This window comes from Corvus hawaiiensis, chromosome 1 (assembly GCF_020740725.1).
Source record: "Corvus hawaiiensis isolate bCorHaw1 chromosome 1, bCorHaw1.pri.cur, whole genome shotgun sequence".
NCBI lineage: Eukaryota > Metazoa > Chordata > Aves > Passeriformes > Corvidae > Corvus > Corvus hawaiiensis.
The window spans coordinates 22319314-22343817 of record NC_063213.1 but is presented as its reverse complement, the minus strand read 5'-3'; the positions used below and the strand labels follow the sequence as shown (position 1 = coordinate 22343817).

General features: G+C 41.3%; 1 protein-coding gene across 2 annotated transcripts in view; it reads right to left on the bottom strand.

The window, feature by feature from the left end:
• Nucleotides 1–24504, bottom strand: part of PDE1C (phosphodiesterase 1C) — a 369889-nt gene that overhangs the window by 303508 nt on the left and 41877 nt on the right. For both annotated transcript variants that reach the window (XM_048296129.1, XM_048296137.1), the window contains exon 3: nucleotides 20218–20389. In XM_048296129.1, the coding sequence (XP_048152086.1) occupies nucleotides 20218–20389 (172 nt within the window). The remainder of the gene's footprint in view (nucleotides 1–20217; nucleotides 20390–24504) is intronic.

The following is a 24504-nucleotide window of genomic DNA, read 5'->3' as shown; positions in this document are numbered from 1 at the left end:
TACAAAAATTATAATGTATAGTTCCATGTATATATTTATATAAAATACCTTTTGCTCTGAACAGGACTAGTGAAAAAGTGGAAAAGTGAAAAAGCTTAATTTCACTGATTTACACTAGAGCTGTCTTGTGGCTCAAGGGATTGATTCATAGGTCAAAGAAACTTGCAGTGAAGTAGCAGCAAAGCTATTTTCATTCTGCATTTTCCAAGAAACAATACTACAGTTATGTTTTACCACTTACTGCATTACGTATTCACCACTTACACAAACTGAATAAACATCCCAATCATTTACATGCGGTAAGATTGCTTTTACACGTCGCTCAGAGTAGATCCATTGTATTGAGTTCATATGGCAAAGCTCTCACAGTGGGGGATCTATAGGGGTAGCTTCTCTGAGAAGCTGTTAGAAACTTTCCCCATGTCCTAAGGAGCCAATGCCAGTCAGCTCCAAGATGGACCCACCGCTGGCCAAGGCTGAAACAATCAGTGATGATAGTAATGCCTCTGTGATAACACATTTAAGAAGGGAAAAAAAGTTACTGCACAGAAGTAATTACAACCAGAGAAGAGAGGGGTGAGAATAGGTGAGCGAAACAACTATGCAGACACCAAGAAGAAGGGGGAGGAGGCCAGGACAAGGCAGGTCACCACATTGGTGAAGTTTGTGGAGGACTGGAACAGGATAAGGGGAAGGACTTGTCTCCCTAGAAGGAAGCAGGGACAGAACAACATCAAGTGAACTGACCATAATCCACATCCCCATCCTTCTGCACTACTGTGGAGGAGGACATAGAGAACTGCGAATAAAGTTAAGACCAGGAAGGAGGGAGGACTGGGGGAAAGCTGTTTTTAAGATTTGTTTGTCTTCTCATTCTCATGCTCTGATTTTGAATGATAATAAATAAAACTAATTTGTTCAGGTTGGGTCTGTTTTGTTCATGACAGCTATCAATGAGTGATCCCTCCCTATCCCTATCTCAGCTCACTAATCTTTTCTTATATTGTCTCTCTCCTGATCCATTGAGGAGGGGAATGTTAAAGTGGCTTTGATGGGCACCTGGCCTTCAGCCAGAGTCAAACCACCAGAGCCATAGACACTATTTGACGTTGCTCTGAGAGTACAGAACTATTTCCCCTTGGTACACTTAGAAATATCTTTATGAATGGTACTTCACAGCATGGTCTTGCATGTCCCCTTCAGATAGCAAAACATTATTGACATGCTCTAAATATCATCATTGGTATTTCTAAAGTTGTCCTGTTTTTGTAAAACTGTCATTAAGGCAAGATGTTATGCAGCCTCCATCACAGATGTTTCATAATTAAATTGGATGTATTACTAGGTTGCTGAAGGTATATATTTGTAGATTAACCTTGCTCTCTTTAGCTTGAAAACCTATGCAATTTAGAGATCCTACCTTCTAAAACTAATCAAAATCTTGATGAATTAACAAAAACAAGTTTTCATGTTTAAAAAAAAGTGTAAAAATAGACTGCTTTAGCTCATGTTCTGCTAAAATTACCTGATGTGTAGGTGCTAAAAGGCATCATGTGCAAGAAAGTCTATACATATAGGGACCTTTGTTATACACTGTCCTAATTACTTGTATTGCTTATCAATACCCGCTCACTCATTCAGAAGTGCATGTCCATATGAAGTAACTTATCTTATTAGAGCAATTTTCATTACAGCTTTCTTTGAATAGTGTCTCACTGTCAACATCAACTAGTCAACCCCTACCTATGCATATGATTCCCATGGTACATGCAGATACGGAGTATGGAATTTGTGAGACAATATCTGTGCTAACGAGGTATAATGACATGAGTCTCATTTTGTGCATCCAAGATGAATGCTGCATTGTCTATCCAGAGACTAAGACTTACATGATACAGTGAATTTACTGTGTGAGAAAGAAGAAAATAGAAGAGGACTTGCCTTCTGAAATTGGAACATTCTCTTCAAAAGCAAGAACTACCACTTATATTAATTGTTTGAAAACATCTGCAGCTTAGAGGACTCTTCTTTTGAGATGAGTACTTAACAGCCCTTTCTCCACTTATACACACCTGACAAAGATGAGTCTATTAGAGAATCCTCTTAGAGGATGTTTTGGCTTAACTGGGTTTTGTTTGTTTTTCCAAAATAAATTACCAGGAAAGTAGTAAATGCCAACAGAGCTCTTCAAGTACACTTGCATGTTCTTGTACGGTTTGTAGCGCTGCCTCCAAAGGAAAAACATTTGTCATAAGTTTGCATTGAAAACACTTCCCTCTGCACTGACAGCTTTTTTTTTCTTCTGAATCCCAGACTGTAATTGTTGAAAGGAAGTTTTCTAGTCATAAAGTTAGCTAAATTATTATTGGAAAAACACGCTGTATTTTGTCAGTATACATATATGTTGGGGTTCCTCCCACTGCCATGTGGTCCTGGGAGAGGGGCCCCGGGGTAGAGGCAGGGCCTATGGGGTTTCCCTACTCCTTGGTCAGCCTCGTTCCCCATTGGTTGTTTTGTATTCCCCTGCCCGGGAAGGACCCTCTGGTCCCGTGATTGTTCAGTTCTTGGCCAAGTCGCTGATAAGGCGGCTGGAAAAATAAACATCTCTGAAAATATCTACCAAGAATCGGTCCATATTTTCTTTTCCATGGGCCTCATTGTCTGATACATGTGTTGCAAGAATCCTCACTGCAACACATGGTGGATAATGCAGGCAAGACATCGATCCCTAAAGACAGCGACTGTGATTTGTGAGTAAAATTTTTGGATTTCTCTTCTTGTTTTTGTTTTGCTGTTCCATCTCTAAACTATGGAGGAACCATGGAAAAACGTGTGGCTCTCCGAGCTGCATATGGACATTTATCTTAAACTTGAAAAATTTCTTGAATAACGATTAGTAAATTTTAGTTTAATTCAAGCTCAAAAGGAACTGAAACACTTCCTGGCATGGTTGTTTAAGAACTTTTTCTACGTTTCTTGGGACTTGATTCTTTCCAAAGATTTTTGGAAGACTGTTTGGACACAGTTAATTTCTGAGTCAAAACATATGCCGATGGAAGAATATTTTCATGAATATTACTTAATTACCGAGACTGTTGAGCAACGTCAGCTGTGTCCTCACGAAGGGAAGCGTGCCTCAAGGGACCGTGCGACCCAGGCCATGTGCACCGAGCGCTCTGCGAGCAGCAGCGAGGCAGTTCCCGCGCGTGGGCAGAGCAACACGAGCTGCAGTATCAGCAGCGGAGTGAGGCATGGTGGGAGTGGCACGACCCGGTGGTGCCCGCCTGGCCCTGAGCAGCGTGTGGTGGAGCGAGCCCCGTGAACGCCCGACCGAGAGGGGCGGCGCGCGGGCGGCAGCCGGCAGCAATGGCGCCTGAGCAGAGCCGCGTGAAGCCCAGGCACATGCCAGGACGGAGCCGTTTTCAGGGCACGGGGAGGCCATTGCTCGGAGGCCCAGCCAAGACGTGGGTGTGGCACCAGGCAGCAGCAGTGCAGCTGCAACCAGAGGCAGCAGCAGGGGTGGCGCATGGGGAGCTGAGCGGCATGGCCCGGCCCAGCCCGCGTGGCCCCGAATGTGACCCCGAGAAGTCAAAACCCCATGGCGAGAGCGCGCAGGCACGAGCAGCCTTGATGGCACCGGCAGCACTGGCAGCACCTGCAGTTCCAACATGGGAGCGAGCAAAAATGAAAGTGAAACCAGGAACGCAGTGAGACAGAAAACAGCAGCAACTCGGAAAAAAGAAAAAATCATCGTAGCTAAGGTTCTAAGAATAGTAAAATGGTATAATGTTAAACAAAATTATGGTTGCATAATGAGATGTGACAATCAGGAAGACATATTTTTGCATTGTACTGCCGTTATGAAAAATAACCCCAAAAAATATATTTCAAGCTTAGGAGATGGAGAAGTAGTAGAGTTTAAGATTGTCCAAGGAAGGAAAGGTTTACAAGCAGCAGATGTCACTAGGCCCTGTGGTATTTCTGTGAAAGGCAGTATATATGCTAAAAATCGTAGTCATGTTAGACAATATCCCCATTATAAGCAGTCCATATAGCCTCCCTTTCCTAATCCTACCTTTCCCCTTTATCCTATATCCTATTACCCCCCGTGTATTCCAAATCCATTTATCCACCCATGGCTTCCCTCACAAAACCATACCTTTACCAATTGTTTCCCCAAAAATCCCTTTCCAATGAGGAAAGTGGATTGGAGGATGACAAGGATGGGGAAAGAATCTAACTATTGTTGTTTAGCGTTCCAACAGGTACATATGGAAGAAACCTTCTCCTGCCTCAGTTTCCCCACAAAGCATGCTCAGAGAGTCCTGTCTCCCTTCTGTCAGCCTTAAGCTATTCCAAAAAAAAAAGAATCTGTTTGGATATTTAAAGACTCAGGAGGGTGGCTTTGTATTGTTTTGAAATTGTTCTTGTTATCTCACGTTTATCCAGTTGTTTTCAATGTTAAATTTTAAATCTCTTTTTGTTAAAAATAAATGGGTGAAGTGTTGGGGTTCCTCTCCCCTGCCACGTGGTCCTGGGAGAGGGGCCCCAGGGTAGAGGCAGGGCCTACAGGGTTTCCCTACTCCCTGGTCAACCTCGTTCCCCATTGGTTGTTTTGTGTTCCCCTGCCTGGGAAGGACGGCAGAAAAATAAACATCTCTGAAAATATCTACCAAGAATCAGTCCATATATTCTTTTCCACGGGCCTCGTTGTCTGATACACGTGTTGCAAGAATCCCCACTGCAACACATATATACCCAGCAGCATGGAACTTCCTGCCCTGTAACTGTACATCTCAGATTATAAAACGCATATGCATGTCTTCCTTTTAAATGATCGGTTATTTATTTCATAGCTGAGGAAACATATCTCAGTGTGAGAAAACAAGTATAACACCTACTCACTCAAGCTTCACTGCAACTCACCTTGTATAGTTTATTTCCAGATGAGAAAATGACATGAGAAATATTAGATTCCAATGGTGTTTTCACCTATCCAGAATGTTATTTCAAATTATTTCTATGTGCCTAATACAAAGATTATATTGTGATACAGCATGAAAGGCTGACCATCTTGCATGCACTCTGAAGAGTGTGAGGTTCTTTACATGAATAATAAAGAAATGTGAATCAGCACAGGTAGATCAGTGATTTGTCTACTACACAATGAAGTGCTAATAGATTAATTTCCAACTTGTTTTATTTTTTTCCTTACACCTCTGTGTCAGAGACTGAAATGGTTCATGCCTTAAACATTGTTATGAAGGAGTTTTACCCATTATAGCAAAAACTGTATAAAAATCTACAACCAAGAAGCCCACTCCTCCTTGAAGATGCCTGACTGGAACTTTGGACTGTGAGATAGGCCGCCTCGATAAGATAAAGGGGACACTATTCTTCAATCATCTCAGGTCTAGGGAGAAGTGAATAAGGCTGAGAAAAAAGAATGCATCCATAAGAAAGCCAAACAGCAGAAAATCATCCCTGGCTGGGTTTGGGGTACGGGACACCACAGGCCACAGAGGCCAGGTTTACACAGACTCCCCCAAAACAAGGGGGGAGAAGGAGGTTTCGGGTGTGTGGCGTAACCTCTGGTCAGAGGCAGTGAACATCCATTCTCCCGTACACAAACCAGCTGAGCTGTGAAACTCCCAACCCTAGAAAAGCCACATCCACGGTACATTCATGTGATAGGCAGCTGAGGGGGTGTCATCATCCATCAAAGACCCCCCGAAGTGCTCCCCAGACTCATTCCTGAGGCCTTGCATTACAGGACTGCATGTGATGCAAAGTGATGCAACAGGTCCAGAGTCTGCTGCAAGAGACTGTGTAAAACTGCATCCCCCCCCAGGGGACGTACCTGAGCGTTCCCACCTGGTCTGAGCATATATTAATCCATTGGATTCTATCCTTTTTGGGGGACCCTAACCACCAAGAAGACCAGATGGAGAGGATCAATAGAACATCACTGGGATCCATGGAGTGGTGGTATTTTCTTTAATCTGTCATTCTCTTTCAGTCCTCTCACCTCTTTTCTATTTTTCTTTCTTTCTTTTTTTTTCTCTCTCTCCTATTTACTATCAAATAAAATCAATACTATTGACTGTAGCATATGGTCTCATTTGCACCTTAATTTGGTCAGAGGCATTTCTAATAACTAATTTCTAATTTAAAAACCAGATAGTAACACAATGTCACTGGTCAGCCAGTTGGGTGAGATTCTTCATTTTTGTAATTCCAATTGTTTTACACTGTACTCATTACTTCTATTTTTAAACATGGGCTCTAAATTTTAGAGCAGTCCAGTCCTATATGCAACTCCAACTCATCTGTAAATCTGCCAATCTAATGCTCATTTGCATCACAGGTCTTTCACTCTTGCACCAAGCACTATGTCCCAAGGTGAGCAATATGTGACCAGGTAAACGCCTTTACATTCCCGGGGAAGTTAAAAAGGTGCTTTAGCATGACTGAAATTCAGGTTGGATGGAAAAACACACAAATAGAAAACCTTAAAAATATTAAGGTACATCCTTTTATTGCCCATAAGGAAAACCCACTGAACATGTATGGTTATGAAGATCTGTTCCTTTGCCCCATTACTACCTGAAAGGGCAATGAGCAGAATACTGCTTGGGACAGATTTGCTACCTGCAAAGATCTATAATTTGGTATTAAGTTTCTGAAATTACAGCATGCAACCTCTGCATCATGCTGCAGGAAAGAAATGCTCCTGCTGCCTTGCAGCCCTACCACTCCACAAATCCCAGGACACCTCAGGGCTCTGCACAGCCACATCAGTTCTCCTTGGGTGGACATTCCCAGAGGAATTACGCTGCTTTGATCATGCAAAGCTGCGTAAACCAAGAAAAAATAACATTAAAAAATAACAAAAAAAATTCATACACTTTCTCCTTAATAAACAATCTCTCAGGAAACAGAAGACACAGTCTACCCTGCTCTGCAGAATATTGAGATAACCGTGCATCAGTCGCATCCTACCTTTTCTCTGTGTTTTTTCTTTTGCAGCACTTGCAGATACCCATTTGCGAATATAGTCATTCTAAAACACTGCTGCCTCTATGCTACAGGGTTTTAGCACTCATCACTTTATATTAGAGCATTATAAACTACTGGTTTGTTTGTACAGAAAGTAACAAGAATTAGGAAGTTTGCTATATGAACATTTTATCTGCCCTGGCTTTGACAAACCATCCTGTCCTGTTCAAAAACTATGGTATTGAAATAAACTATACGAAGTTTACACATGCTCATTGCTTCTAGTTGTCTTTCTTTTCCTCACATTCAAATCCCTTTTCTAAAATATGAGAAGATGACAAGCAATGTAGAAAGCACGTTTAAGGTTATCTTTTTTCTCATCTAGCAAATTATGTGGATGTCTGCCTCTGGACAACATTTGAGGAGCTGCATCAACATGCAAAGAACTCAAAACAAGGAGGGAATCTATGGCTGCTCTAATTGTCACACTGTCCTGAAACCAAGACCTCCATCACAACAAAGATCTCTAAGACCAAACAAAATCATCAATGAACAACAATTTAGATGGTTTCCTAAACAAACTTCAGTCCTGCTCATGGCAAACTAGAGATAATTTGTTTAGAGGATAAATTTTCTCAAGCTGTCAATTCGGCAACAGGATTGCCATCAAGTTAAAAATAATGCAACAGCATCTTGATGCAGATGAGAAAAAAGAGCTATATTGTCTCAAGAACCAAAGTATATACTAAGTCCATTTTACCATTCGGTAAAATCAGGTAACAGGACCTGACTTCTTTTTTATCAGTCTGATATACACTTTCTTATTCCTAACTTAGAGTGAACAGAGTAAAATACAGTTTACGTTTACCTGTTCTCACATTTCATTTGTATTCTTGAAAGTGGAGGCTTTTAGGCATGAATCTGCCACTCACGGTATACCTGTTTCCTGTCTGTAATAAATTTAAAAACAGCCTTTCTTGAAATGATCACAAATTACACACTGACATTTGGTAGCCTTAGTTTAAACAGGAACTTACCATAGCTTTACCACATCTCTCTATGGCCATCTCTCCATTTCTGCAGCTAAATATTGCAGCTCATGTGGCAAAACAGCTCGATCATTTACTGTTCATTAAGAGGTAGAAATGACACATCAGGTGGATGTCAGGTTTTGTCCATTACTTTGCACTTACTTGGTCCAATATTTACTCCACTTAATATGCATTTTGGTAAGTGGAATGAGAACCATTTAACTAAATCAGAATGATTCATCTAAGGATTATTTTTCCCTCCTGCATATATTGTATATTTTATCTTTTTTCCCAAACCTCAAATAAAATTAAATTCTCCTGAATTACCTTGTTGATACATTTCTATTAATAACAGATACCAAAAACATTTCACTCCTCTATTAGTATTGCTCAGCTGAGCATCCCATGCTTGAAAGATCTCAGGATGACAATGAAAACTTTCTGCTGCAAAGACTGAAAAACCTTGAAAAAGGCCAAGAAGGTTTCCTGGAATTTGTAAAACAAAACAACAACAACAACAACAACAGCAACAACAACAACAACAAAAAAAAAGGAAGAAATAAAATATAAATTGTGCTAACTGGTCCTAATGTTTGCATGAATTTGGGCCTGTTTCTGTCAAACTTCCCCTTGTTACTATTTGCCTAGGAGTCATTCATACATTTCAACTGAGTTACAGTTGCACACAGATTTTTGTTCAGAATTGTAAATTTTCCTTAAAACAAAGAAAAATCTTGAAAGCCAGAATTATTTCCATTTTCCATTCAGATTTAAACACCTGTAGAAAAGGCTCCATTGTCCAGAAGGCTGGTGACCACAGCCTTCATTTGCAGCTTGAACTACATCCAATTCAAGACCACTGAAGATTGAGCAAAGAGTCTGATTTTGACTTATAATGTCATAGAAAGTCAGTGTAATAAGTCAACAACATGCCAAATAACTTTTTACATATGTATGAATCAACTCTGCAGAAATCTCATGTCGGTGGCAAAACAGAATAATACATAGCAGTAGGTGCCTTGCAAATGCCACCAAAATGTATGCAGAAAGCTGCCTGTATTTGTGCTTCACAACTGATCACAGATTCTGGCATCCAAATAACAGGATGGTGATCTGGCGGCTGGATGTGTTCCATCACTCACACAATTCTCCCACCAAGAGAACAGCTCTCATGCCTGAGACCAATAAATTTATGTTGTTTGGGCTACAGCAAAACTATTTTTAAGAACTGAAATGAGAAAAGTTTTGGTATTTAATATGGAATTTAAAAAAAATAAATGTCTTCCATTAATATAAATTAACAGGACTTAATTCTTTCTTTCTCTGGTTTGTTCATTGACTGTTTCTTTGCTTTCTTGAACAATATCCATGTCAAAATTTGGGAAAGTTTCAGAGAGGATCACTTAAGGTATAGGAAGGGCTGTATCCTGTGCCAAAGGCTTTTTAAAAAGGAGAACTGGGGAAAATGGGAAGAATGACAACTGCAAATCCGTAAGTATATAACTTATCTACAAATTCTAAATTATAGCCTAATGTGGTAAATAAAGCAATGGTTGATAGCCTAATGTGGTGAGTAAGCCTGCTACTGCAGTGAAAAGGGGCAAGTGAGTAAACAACTGTTTCTCAAATGTCATGAGAATGCCATTATTTCTGTACATATACTTCAAATTAAAGTACTATGGAAACAGTCTTTGGAAACAAAAATACAGAGAATGACAGTATGGAAAGATGCCACTCTACCTTACTTCAGATGCTTGTCTATAGCAACTGAAGCAAGAATACAACGAACATTGTATTTATAATTTGCTGTTGCTGCATGAATGCCTGAACTGATGTGATAACATCTTCATCTGTCATTGAGTCCTCTTGTCCGCAGCTTTTGTAGACACACAGCAAAGTAATTACAGACTGGTACATGAAAAGAGGAGGTGGGTGTGTTCTTCAGCCTCAAAATCACCCACCTCCATGCTCAGTGTTGCATTCCCCCTTCCTTGGTATGGACTGAGGCTCTGCAAGCCAACAGAGATATGGGAATGCACTGCCTCCTACAATGGGAATTACACTGACACTGTCAGCAGTGCTAATTGCAATTCTCCGATAGCAGCATGAACTACTTGTATCAAAATGGTAATGACAACAACAAAACACTTGAACTTCCCGTATTTTACATGAGAGGAAAAAATATGTGCTTTCCTCCAAACTGTGTTTCTTTTTCTTTCTTCTTCCCCCTCACCCCACTCCCCTGCCCCTTCAGCTTAATATTCAGTTGTGGGTTTTGCATTTTCTTGGAATTGAGCCCAACATACCTGGTTTGTCACTGGACCTGTTCATGACAAACATCACTGCCAGTTTCTAATGCTTCTTGCAGCAGCTAAATTTTGTCCCTCACTATACTTCCAGGCTTCCCACCTGGCTGAATTGGTGCAGTGTGTTCATAGGTTTCAACTTACAATACTGCCCTGAAAGGAGCAAAATTTCCACTTGACAACACTAGAGAGAAAAGCAGGCTTAAGTCTGTGACAGCCCACAGTTCCTCATCAGAGTAAAAACAGTGGTTACTTGATGCCACCCACCCTCCCTTCCAAGAATGCTACCTTTTTCCCTTCAAAATGTTCCTGAACACTTACTTGCAGGTTTTGTGGTCTCAAACTAAAGCTGTTTCTGATTAGATTGGATCTGGAGGATGTTTTACCATATACTTAAGGAAAACATCACAGTATAACATACTACTTAAATTTGTTGCCATCAGACAGCCCTTTTAAAGTGGATTAAACTGTACAGGAATTGCCCTTGAGTGCCTTTTTAACATTTCTTGCTTACACAATTGTCATGGGTTAGCTGGCATAGTCTTGGAAGTGATCATCATCCACCCTCTGTGTCAGGCCCCAATACAGTCTATCCATGTCAAGAACTGCAGTTGATCTGATGCTGACAAAATCGGAACTGGTAATCTTGCATAACTACAAAACAAATGCTCAGAGTTCATTATGGTACAAGATTCAGTTGACATACATCGGGCAGAGAAGTGTGGTCAAGGACAGGCATTGGTCAGTCCTCAAACTAGGACCTTCTGGACTTTGTTTATCCATGGAGCTTCAGCTCAAACTGTTGTTTCCATTTCAGAAGTGGATTTGTTCCCTGCTATTCAGAGGCACAGTTCTGTTATGACACTCACAAGTCACTGTCTTGCCTTATCATCTATCCTATGAAGTACAAGAAGACAGTGATATAAAAAAAAAAAGATACATACGTATCTCTTTCAACTGCCTGAAGAAGCACCTTCTTTTTGGACATCATGCAGATACACACAAAGATAAGGAGAAAATGCAGCCTTTGAACAGTCTTTCTCCTCTTATCATTCCCTTTCTGACTTGTAAATCTCAATCTACAACAAAATGGGCACATAGTTCTCACAAGGCGTAACATGAACCTAAAAGGGAGACATGATTAAAAGGAGGAGAGACAAACAATGTTTTAATGATAAATGAGAACTGGATCTGTTGTAGATGAGTTTAAAATACAACAAGAAAGTGTACTTCACATGTTCAGCCTTGTGCAGTGATTTTATTATTTTAACAAGTTAGGAAAAGTGAAATTCATTTCTCTTATTTGTATGTGTGTTGGGTTATTTTTAATCCAAATAAAACAGGCAGTAAACAAATATTAAGACCCAGCAAGGAGGGAATGTGGGCTCAATTCTATCCATCAATTAGCCTTAAACGACTGTTCTTTGCATAGTCAAAGCTGTACTGCACAACATGACCTCCCTCTCCAATTTTCAGACCCCACATATTGGTTTAAGTAGCCTCAGACAAGCTTTTATGCTCAGAGATTGTCAAAATGTGAGAGGTGGTAAAGCAGGAGTCCTGCAGGTCCCTTTCTGTCAAGTGACTGGGGATAGGCTCTTGCTATGACTCAGACAAGAAAGTGAAGTAAGGCTCATAGCTGTTATTCCCATATAACATTAAACCATAGAATTATAAAATAGTGTGAGTGGGAAGAGACTTTCTAAAGGTCATCTAGTCCAGCCCCGGGAACATTTTCAACTAAACCAGGTTGCTCAGAACCCAGTCTAACCTGACCTTAAACATTTCTAGGGATGGGGCATCTACTATCTCTCTAGGCAACCTGTTCCAGTGTTTCACCATTTGCATAGTATAAAAATTTTCTTCTTTCTAGCTAATCTAAGTTAACCCTCCTTCAGTTTAAAACCATTACCCTTTTCCTATAGCAAGAGGCCCTATTGAAAAGTGTGTCCCTATCTTTCTTAAGCCCCTTTTAAGTACTGTAAGGTCATGATGAAGTGTTTCTGGAGCCTTCTTTTCTCCAGGCTGAACAGCTCCAGTTCTTTCACCTTTTTCTCACAGGAGGGGCATTCCATCCCTCTGATCATTGTTGGGGCCCTCCTCTGGACCTGCTCCAACAGGCCAATTCTTTCTTGTGTTTGAGAACTCTAGAATTGGACACAGTACTCCAGGTGGGATCTCATGAGAGTGGAGATGGGGAGCGGAATCATCCCCCTCAACCATTTGGCTATGGTCTTTTGATTCAGACCAGGACACAGCTTTCTGGGCTGTGAGCACCTTCTGGTGGCTCATGTTTTGCCTCTTATCCACCAGAACTTCCCCAAGTCTTTCTCTGCAAGGCTGCTCTCAATTTCTTCATCCTCCAGCCTGTATGGGAGTTGCCCTGAGCCAGGTGCAGAACCTCGTATTGAGTTTGCTGAACCTCATGAGGTTCCCATAGGCCCATTTCTCACATTTGTCCAGGTGCCTCCGTTACTTTAGATGAACCAACCACTTGATCTGGCGTCACCTGCAAATTTGCTAAGGGTGCACTCAACCCTTTTGTCTATGTCTTTGATAAAGACATTAAGTAGCACTGGTCCCAATATAGACGCCTCCATCAGGGGTCCATATTGGGTGCCCAAGCTGTTGATCACTATCCTGTGGATGTGACTGTCCAACCAATTCCTCCTCCAGTGAACAGTCCCCCATCAAATCCATCTCTCTCCAATTTAGAGAGAGAATGTTGTGGGAAACCATATCAAAGGCCTTAAATAAAACAGATTTTCCCTAAATCCAGATTAGATCCCTTCCCTTGCCCACTGATGTAATCATTCCATCATAGAAGGTCACTAGGTTTCTAGACCAGGCAGGACTTTACTTTGGTGAAACTGTGCTGGTTGACGCAACTGACCTCCTTTTCATGTGCCTTAGCATGGCTTCTAGGAAGATCTGTTCCATGATCTTCTCAACCTCAGAGGTGAGGTTGACAGGTTGGTAGTTCCCAGGATCCTCCTTTCTACCTTTTTAAAAGATGAATACAATGTATCTCTTTTTCCAGTCAGCAGGGTCTTCACCTGACTACCACAACTTCTTGAATATCATGGAGAGTTGGCTTGGCAACTACATCAGCCAACTCTTGCAATGTGTCTCACTAGGTCCCATGGACTTAAGTACAATCAGGTTCCTCAGGTGGTCATGAACTTAGCGATCTTAACTTACAGCGGGAAATGCTTTCCTTCCCCAGTCCCCATCTAATAGTTCATCCACTCAAGAGATCTGGGAACAGACATTGCCATTGCAGACTGAGACAATAAAGTTTTTGAGTGCCCCAGCCTTCGCTTTGCCCACTGTTACCAGTTTGCCAACCTTGCTTACCTTCTTTGACTTTTTTTTTCTGGCTCTCATACCTGTAGAAGCTCTTCTTTTTATTCTTCGCCTGGCCAAGTTCAGGTCCAGCTTCACCTTTGGCCTTCCTCACCTCATCCTTACAAAACTGGGCTGTATCCCTGTACTCTTCCCAGGATACCTGTCCTTGCTTTCCCTGCCTGTGCATATACTTCTTGCTGTTTAGTTTGACCAGCAGGTCCTGACTCAGCCATGCTGGTCTCTTGCCTTCCTTGCCCTATCTCTTGCACCTAATGATCAAGAGCTCTTGTGCTCTATGGAAGGCATCCTTAAAACATCTGCCAACTCTGTTCCGCTCCCTTTTCCATGAGGGCAGTTTCCCATGTGATCCTATTGACTAACTCCTTGAAGAGCTGTAAGTTTGCTTTCCTAAATTCCAGGGTCCTGACTTAACTCTTTGCCTGACCCATATCCCTCAGGACTGCAAACTTCACCAGAACACAACCACTGCAGCTGAGTGACTCCAATCTTGACATCCCCAATAACTCACTTGCATTGATGGCCATCAGGTACAGTATCACAATCCCACTGGTAAGACTGTCTATTACCTGACTTAAGAAGTTATGCCCTATGCATTCCAAGAATCTCTTGTGCTACTTTTCCAGCATATGTCAGAGTGGCTGAAGTCCCCCAGAAGGATGAGAGGCTGCGAGTACGATGCCTCCTGTAGCTGGAGCAAAAAGGCACCATCAATAGAATTCCCTTGATCAGGTGGGCTATGGTAGACACCAACCACAAGGTTCCCTTTGTTGACTCAGTCTCTTATTTTTACCCATATGCTTTAGACCAGCTCATGGCTGTTCCTCAGAGAGAGTTCTTTACATTCCATCCATCTCTTGATGTAGATGGTAACACCTTTGCCCCTCCTTCCTCTCCAGTCCCTTCTGAACATCCTGCAGCCATGCTCCAGTCACAGGATTCATCCCATCAAATTTTAGTAATGACAATGAGGTCATGCCTTCTAGCAGCATGGTAACTTCAAGCTCCCTGGTTTTTGTTCATGCTGCATGCATTGGTACATGCTTGAGGCTCATGGGCTGACTCCCAGCACATGGTGTTATGACTAAATTATCTTCACATTTGGAGCACTGCAGTTTCACCTCTATGCGGTAGACCAAGTGGCCAGAAGCAAGCGTTTACATCAACCACAACCAAATCAGAAATATGGAAAGATTAGCTGCCAGTGAGATTTAAAACCATAAAGCAGAACGGAAGCTGATAAGAAAAGCAAAACAAACTGGAAAAATAAACTTTGCAGCTGACATAGGAAAAGCAACTGTTAAGGTAATCAGGGGTGTTACAAGCCTCAAGTAAAAAACTGGAACTATTTTGAAAGGCAAAAGAAATTAAGAACATATGCATGCCTTGAGCTGAAAAACAGTCTGACCTTGAAGGAATTGAATCTGCCTTTCTGGCTCCAAGGTCTTATGGCTTTGGTAACAGACAATATGCATCACTTCCTGGTACAGCATAGCTGCATAGGTATCCAATAAGGCTTGTCTGGTGTAAGACAGAGGGTCTTTGCCTCACCCTGCTGCCTGCTACCCTGATTTGTCACTAAAATTACCACCTCAAGGCCCCAAGTGCTAGACATAGCCAACTGAACTGCTCCAAGATTCCAGACCAATTTTACCTGTCAATGCAGGCCCTGGACCAAGGACAGGGAGGCCACTCTGAATATTGTTTGGTTTTTTAACAGATCAGCATATTCATTCTGCCCTGGACATCTCAGTCAGCTTGCACCATGGTATCTCCTGTCACAAGATCCAGCACAGTCATCATATCCCATAAGCACCATCACAGTCATATATCTCAATGCAGCGTTCCAGGTCTCCAGACACAAAATAACACTGAATCTCTCCTACACATCAAAACAAGTCTAGGAGAAATCATAACATCTTGGGCATGTGAAATTTTCAGCTAAAGCAGTGCCATCCACTTGTGAACCTTTGAATCATCCAGGCAGTAGTCTGGTGACAAAAGCAGCAGTTTCTCTTGTATTATCTAACACAAAGAGCTTGCATAAACTTATAGATGACGTTTGCAGAACAGCACCCAAAACTGTTTTTTGTTTCTATGCTCCCCCTGGTGGGTGCCAGCCCAGCATTTTCAAAATGCCTGCTTGGGTAGTGCTTCCAAGGACTAGCACACACCAGTTAAAGCAGCCTATAAATTTGTAATACAGCCTCTTTAACCGCTGTTAATTCTTATCGATACTGCACATTACAGCGATCTAGCAGATCAAAAAGCAGATTTAGGAGGAGAGTTACAGACTTCAGTGCTGGTAACCGCTGATATCTCCAGCCAATATCCATATTACACAGCCCTGAGAAGTCCATATGAATATTTCTGGGCATCAATTCACAACCTTGCACAGCTGTTAAAATACACAATGATCATAGCTCGTGTAGCAGTGAACTTGCGTATTTGTGCAAAGAAAATGATGTGCCAGATTGGTTGCATTAAGAGTGGACCAAGAGGCTAATCACGTCAATGTCTCCAATTACATTTTTTCCCTTGTCAAAAGGGATAAACCACAATTCCACTGTATTTTCAAATGTAATTCAAATTTAGACCTGTGCTGTTTTAATAGACAAATAGACCAAATGCCAGTGAGAAGGGATTTTAAAATCTGTATTTTAAGCACTGCAGTAGTATAACCAGTCAGGACAAAAAATTACTTGTAACTGCTAACTCAGTGCATTACAGCAAACAAGTATATACTACAATCTCTTTCAGAAAAGAGGTAGTAAAATAACTATACAAAAAAAAAAAAATCAAGACCATCAGAACACTTCTAATTATTAAAAGATCATGCACCATGTGTATTTGGGATGTAAAGAGAGGGCTGATTCAATCTGGTTTTTGCTTTACATCTGGATTACAATGGATTCTTACTGCAGGAAAAGTATACCTGAAAGCACTGAAATAAACACATTCCTTCTTTTATGTTTAAATGTGCTTCAAGCTCATATCTGGATGTTGACAGAATCAAATACTGACCTCTTCATAATTTTCCAAGCTACAGAAGATAACTGCACAGTAGAAAACAAGATCTAATACAAGATGTGGCAACTGGGATTTCATGCTGCTTATATGTAGTCATTTAAAGCATAGAAAATCACAAGAAAATGTGACTCATTTTAACATTGGAGAGACATTTCCTTAACTGTGCATGAAAGCAGTAGTGTTGCCATATACTGCTTTAACAGCAGTGAATCAGATGCAGTAAGGGAATTGGTACATTTCACAGTTTTTTGCAGTCATATTCAAAAACAAGCTTTGGTTCTTCTTTCTGTGAAAGTAGTTCATCTAAGCTCAACACCACGCCCATCCCTACCCCAAAATTCAGTCATCAGATTCCTAATTAAGACACGCTAGACTGGACAACTTGTAAAACACATTTATTTCCCCAAAAGGCACTAGGGCAGCAAGATCTTCCCCTAATGTCTAGTAAATAAGAAACAAGGAAAGCCCTTGCCTACTAGACAATCACTGGCATTCAGACACAACAGTAAAGGAAGCACTTAAAGATCATGACACACATAAGACCCCAGTGAATCAAACATACAACCCTTCATATCAAAGATGCTACTGCCTCCTAAGCCCCAATTAGCACCATAATATCAAGCTAACAAACCAAATAAAACCAAATAAAAACACTGTAGCATTTTTGGTTTTATTTAGACAGTAATTACAATGTACTCTTGCTGGAGGTTAGGATTTTTCCTTTTTTTTCTTTCTCACAGGGAATTTTGTCCCATTTTTTGTTAAGAGACAATAATGATGGATACCTAAGAGACAAAAGGCACGGCCAAGGTGGGGGGAGGGGTGCAGTTGGCTGCACTCTCATAGCTGAGGGGCATTCTCTTGGGAAGGGAGAGATACTGCAAGATTTTGGCAGGGGCGTGAGGGGCTGGGCTCAGCTCCTCTCTCTCTAGCTTTTGGGATCAAAGGGTAACAGGCTGCAGTTGCTGTGGAAAGAATTCACTACTACTGCGGGGTTCCATCTCCTGCTGTCTTCTACTACCATGAGTGAAGCTCTGCTCATAAGAGCCACTATTGGACTGGGACCTTATTAACACCCTATCTCACTGCAAAGGACCCTCAGCATCTGCTCGGGTGCCTCAGGGAAAAACGGGGACCCCAAGCCCCCCTCCGAGGGAGCCTCTCCCAGCTGTGTTTGGGAACCCAGCTGCTGCAACCCAACCCCACCACTTCTCTGCCACTGCTCCAGGTTTTTTGCTACACTGTAACCCCACACCTCCTCCCTGCTGGGACACCCTTGAATCTCCTGCTACAGCTGCAGAGTTTCTGCTGCATCTACTTTTACTACCCCAGGTGTACCCACCTCTGCTGTTCCAGCTGCTGCTCTGAGGTTCCTGCTACAGTCCATTTCGCCATCCGGAGGGACACCAGGATTGGCTGTCCCTATGGGTTTGTAAAGGAAGCCCATTTTCAATCTCTTCCACTGGCACACCTGCCATTAACCGCATGGAGAAGGTGGCTGAGCTCGCGCCACAGCGCCCCCTGCAGCCGCGGGGGAATCACCGCACCTGCCCTGCCCGGCCGGGAGCCACCAGCGCCCCTGCCGGCTGTGGCCGTGACTGCAGCAAAGGGGAAAGGGCCTGACAGCCGAGAGAAGGCTGGTACTGGGTTTCTGGTTTCGTTTGTTGTTGCTGCCGTTGTTTGTTTGCCTTGTTATACAGATATATAGATTAGTAAAGAACTGTTATTCCTTTTTCCGTATCTTTGCCTGAAAGCCCCTTAATTTCAAACTTACAATTATTTGGAGAGAAGGGAGTCATGTCTTCCATTCCAAGGGAGGCCCCTGCCTTCCTTGGTAGACACCTTTCAAACCAAGACAACTCTCTTATCTTCCACTCCTCTGCAAAGCTATTAAGCAAACACAGGGCTTCATTTCTTTAGAAAACTAGGCATTTACTATTTATTTTGTAACAACAATTTGTTTGGATTTCCATCTATAAAGCCCCCCAAAATGCCACATTATACAGTAATATCCATATTGATATAATACAAAGCTTCTGTGATGTTTATAAAGCCTTTTAAACTGTATTAGCAAAACTGTTTTCCTAAATTACATTTTCCAATTCTTCAGTCCTTATTATGCCATAGCATTTGAAAAGCTGTGACACTATTTTGCTGCATTAAATGTTTAAAATTATATTGACAATGGCAAGGTAAGGAATGCTGCTACCCAGATCTTGTTATGAGAAGTAAAACTGACAAATACATCTCTTGAAATTATAGATTTTAAGTATCAGAGATACAAAGTTTTTAAAGTCAGTAAATACCATAGGCCATCATAAATGGAGGATCCAGGTTCTGAACCCCTTGTCCTGAATCATTTAAATGTGAATATTAAAGAATGAAAATCCACTATGAAATTACAGGGTTATTTATATAGACTGGCATAAACTCAATTTATGGTATTACGCTTTTAAACATCAAGCAGTATGAACAAATATCTGAAATTGCTACCTAATATAATGACTCAATCAAGGACTTCAAAATAATAATTATATGAAGAGTGAAGTAAGTTTCACAGACCAGGTATAATCAAAATCACTATAGTCATAGCAATTTATCCAAATCAAGGAATATTTTTTTTAAAAATAGGTACGTTTAATACAAAAGAAAAGTAGATCACAGTTTTTCAACAACCAAAAAATATTCTCAAAAACGTTTTGAAAAATCAATTCTGCCACTCTCTTTGCTTTTTCTGGGCACACCAATTTTCACATCTCAGTCAAAAATCCATTGTATGCCCTATGGGTTCTCTATTTTACCTCACTTTGAGAGAAACATTTTCAGAAAACATTTCCAAGAAACATATGGCAACTGTACATAGACAGCATTAAATAAAAGAGTAGGAAACACAGATAGATATATATATAGATATATAGATATATAGATATATACACACACATATATATATCACACTTCAAAAACGTAGATATATCACTCCACAATAGCAGAAATCACTTTTTTGCAAGCCCCTGGTCAGAGTTCTTCCCCTTCATATATTAATGCTAGACAGTTCTCAAGACATTACATCAATAGGGAAAGCTCTAACTCACCCTTGCATCAATGAAGCACATCATCTGACCTAAAGTGCAATTATTCATCATTAAATCACTTTCAAATCAAACAATACCAACCATCAAATGAAACAATACCAACCTTCAAAGACATCTTCATATAATGAGCTGGTTTTGGTGATTATTTTGACCAGCTACAGACTTTCTGCCTAGTAAATAATCTTCTAGGGAGGGTAATGAGGAGCGAGAAATTAAAGGCAAATGCAGTCAATATTACTTATGGATTTCTTTTTACATTCTTTTTCAGTACAAATATATGCAGCATTACAGAATCTTTCAGTATCACTTTCTGCCACCAAACCCACACTGCAGATTTAATCTTAAAAAGACATCCTCTCAAATATAAACTAAGTAAACCCATATTGGTCAGACCTGAAAGATGTTTTCACCAGTGCCTCAGGACTGTCCACTGGTGGTAGTTCATCTGCTAAAATTTCTTCAGGAGGTCTAGGGTCATTGATAATGGCCAGCTTTCGCCTTTCCTTGAGGTTGCCAGTCAGCCCACCGATAATGGTGCTCCACAAGCAGTTTTGTGATTTAGACCCTGAAAAATCAAGAGTGACAAGGAAAATAAATTCATAGGCTTATTGCCCAGTGTGTCAGAATTCTGAAAAAAAAAGGTGGTCCTCTATCATTTTACCTTTGCATGACCACAGTTTGGGAATAAGCCTGAAAACCTGAAAAAAAGTTTGAAGTGGAAAGAAGCACAAACATTCGGGTCATTCCAAATGCAAAACAGTAATGCTTCCCATAAAAATATTTTATTACAGAACATGAAGCTTTCACACCTCAATAAAAAACATCCTCTCCGTATCACATTTAGGTTGTAGCTTAGTATATGTTGGTGTGGCTCTTTAGCCAAAGAACTGGCTCAAAAACAAAGCACCAAATCAATACAATACTCATCATTGACATTCTTTAGACTATAGTTAATAGTGGTTAAACTATAGATAAAAGAGATCACTGCAGGATTAGTACCTGAAAATACAATTCTTTTCTGTCAAACCTTCAGCTTCTCACAGTAGATATTCAAATGCCAAAACATTTCTATGGATTTTTTTTTTACATTTATTTAGAAGTGCTATCAAGTGGCTCTCGCATGTCACTCAGAGAATCCATCCTTATTTGTAAGCCTAGTTCCACTGACAAAGCACGAGTAGCATCCTTCAGTCAGATGTCCTCCCTGCCTCACGAGAATTACGTAACTTAAATTTTGTAAAGACTCTGTTTCACATTTTCAAATATTTCTAAAGAGTTTCTGAATAAATCAGGCACTTCTGAAAATCCCAGCAGTACTACCATACTGAACACCTCTGTCATAGTCTAATTTTCAAGTATCATAGAATGATACATGACTGAGCTAGCAGACCCAAATAAGAACAGCTAAGTAATGAAATTCTGATTATTATTTCAGACTTCCCACAACAGAGGTGCAGCACATATTAATCTTACCATGTTCCAAAATAGGAATACAAACCAACTCTGCTAGTAGTCTTTCTCCAAGGACTTTGTAGCAATACGCAAAATCTTTTAAAAATCTGAGAAATGGGTATCTCTGAAATTAGCAACTGATTTTAATTAGGGACTATACAGGTAAAATTTTCTAGTATTTTCCCAGCTTTCAGATCATTTATCCAGTGGACCTAATACATGGATTAAGGATTACTTTTTGAGGCAACACACACTAAATACACAAGACAAAACCAACCAGAAGACCTGTTATCCCATGCCTCATGAGAATAAAACACAAAAAACCTATCCTGTCAGAAGCAGCAATATCTGCTGCTATGTACAGGAGCCAGCAGTATTTTTTTGCTGATTGTCTTAAATATCTTATTTTCACATGGTCTAAATGGTACAAAGACAGAAGATCAGCAATAATCCTCATTTACTTTCTCCATTCCATAATTATTTTCAGACCGCAAGGATGTTTCCCAGGTAATCAGGAAAACTCCATACTCTTCTTTCCTGTTAAATGTCAGCAGCTACCTAATGTGCAAGAACTATATTTATCCAGAGTTACAGGTAGCCTTGAGATTCTGTGCCGAGCCCTGTGCTACAACAGCTAGAAATAAAACTTTTCACACCAGGTAGTCCAAAGCCAAGTAATGACTACACAACCACAGCAGAAATAAATGCAACATCAATACAATTTTATTATTCAAGGGCCTGTAATGTTATGGCTGTTTCTGTTCTTTAGACAACTGTTTAGGAAACTTTTCTGCCTAACCATCCAGGAGCCACTCACACTCCAACCATCCAAGACTTTCATTGTTGGGACTGAAGCCCCTTTGCAGAGGACAGCTCCTGTGAATTGACAGCACCCCACTTGATTCACTACATACATCACAATCAGTCAGAAACGATTTCCCTCACCAGCTTGTCCCAAGGTTTCCCATAGCACATCTGGCTCCCATGGTGCTCAACATTATGACAGCTGAAGCTGGGTGCCTCCAAGGAAGTATCCCAAGAAAGAAATCTGTGGGCTTTTATACCCTTACAGTCCATCCACTTCAACGCTGATATTTATTCTGAGGTTCTCATCCTTCATTGGCTTCTGCAAGAGTCTCTGGGTGACCAGCCACTCTGACCCTCCTCCCCTCACTGGACTATGGCCCAGGTCCCCATGCCCATTTTTATGCAAATGGTCTGCACCAGGTCACTTCTTGTTGCCTGGGGCTCTCTTTTTCCCCACACCCATGGCACAAGCTGTAAATTGCATGCCCCACTACCTGCACTAGGTATAATCCTCAACAGTCTTCACTTCCTTTTAATTAAGCATACCTGCTAATTCATTAAAAGGAAAAAGAAAAACCTTTCAAGACATTTAACCACTACCCTTACATACCACATTATCACAAGTAACAAACACAGCAGAATTAAGGCTAAGATGATTGTCATAGGGGAGAGTACAAGATTATTGATTCTTGTGCACAAATGCTTAAATAATTACCAGTACAGAAAAGGATTCTCAGAAGTCAATTATTGCCCAGCTGGTTGGTTATTCACTACTCATTTGATGTGAGAATGGTGTATCCAATTCTCCTAAACTAAAATTTTAACAGCAAAATAGGAACACCCTAAAACAGAAAGGCCATTTAGAATCATAGAATATCCTGAGTTGTCAGGCACCCATCAGGATTATTGAGTCCAATTCCTGGCCCTGTACAGGACAGTCCCAAGGATCATATCATGTCCCTTAGAGTATTGTTCAAATGCTTCTTGAACTCAGACAGGCTTGGGGCTGTGACCACTTTCCGAGGGAGCCTATCCCAGTGCCCAACCATCCTCTGGGTCAAAAACCTTTACCTGATATCTAACCTAAATCTCCCCGGACTCAGCTTCATGCCATTTCCTGAAGTCCTGTCACTGGTCATGAGGGTGAAGAGATCAGTACCTGCCCCTCCACTTCCTTCGCAAGGATGTTGAAGACTACAATGAGGTCTCTCCTCTGTTTCCTCTTCTCTAGGGTGAACAAACCAAGTGATCTCAGTTGCTTCCCATAAGGCTTTCTCTCCAGACTTTTCACCATTCTTGCGGACCTCTCTGATACCTTAATGTCTTTTTTATATTGTGGTTCCCAAAACTGCACACAGTACTGAGGCCTCACCAGAGCACAGTAGAGCAGGACAACCACTTCCTTTGAATGGCTGGCAATTCTGCGCTTAATGCACCCCAGGACACTGTTGGCCCTCCTGCCCTCTAAAGCACAGTGTTGACTCATAGTCAACTCGCCATCTTCCAAGGTCCCTTTCCGCAGCACTGCTCTCCAGACTGTCATTCCCCAGTGTATACACACAACCACTGTTGCCATGTGTGAGAGGCTGGAAGGACTGGTGTCACCGTTATCCCCAGAGAATGGCGAATCATGACATAGGTCCAGGTTAAAAGATATGGCCAAAGCAGAGCTAAGATCTCATTTAATGAATTTCTCCTCTTTTATGGTGTAGTTCGCAATAAAGAAATTACATGATTGGCTTATTCACTCACCACCTCTCAAGGTGACAAGCTGAGCAGTAAGACACCCATTTCCAAATATTATTCTCACAAGACTGAAAACAATTCTACAGTTTCCACAACAACTTGCAAGTGCAAATGGTTTACATTCTTACAAATGTTATCCATCCTGTTCTCATGAGAATGAAAGCTCTCACAGAGAAGCTGTGAGAAGCTAGATTTCTCTGTTTCTCACCTAAAGCATGAGAAAGGAAAAACTTCACAAACTACAGAGCTGGAAAATTTCTCTGCTCCTGCCTTTTAGCATCCACAGACTATGGGCTCAAAACATTTCAGGCGTGTGTCGAGGAAGGGGAAGGTTGGGCGTTGCTTTGATGAGGTGATGCCCTGTGGAGCCCTGCTCCACACACCTGACTCCTCTGGACCTGTGTTCCAGACCCACAGTGGTTGCCAATACCTAGAACTCTGGAGGCAATGTGCTGCAACCTGCCCCTGGAGCCCCAGTCTAGACCCAGAGTTGCCAGATGACCAGAAGCCCCACCTCGGGGAAGGGCCCAGGAAAGCCAAGGGGTAGTTAACCCAGGACTTGAGGCAAGCACATGACTTGATCCTACCTCCTCTTGGAATTTCTCTCAGTGGAACACTGCTGGAACGAGTACTGGTAGCTATATTTGTTCTTTTCTATATCTTTTCTCTCTCTCT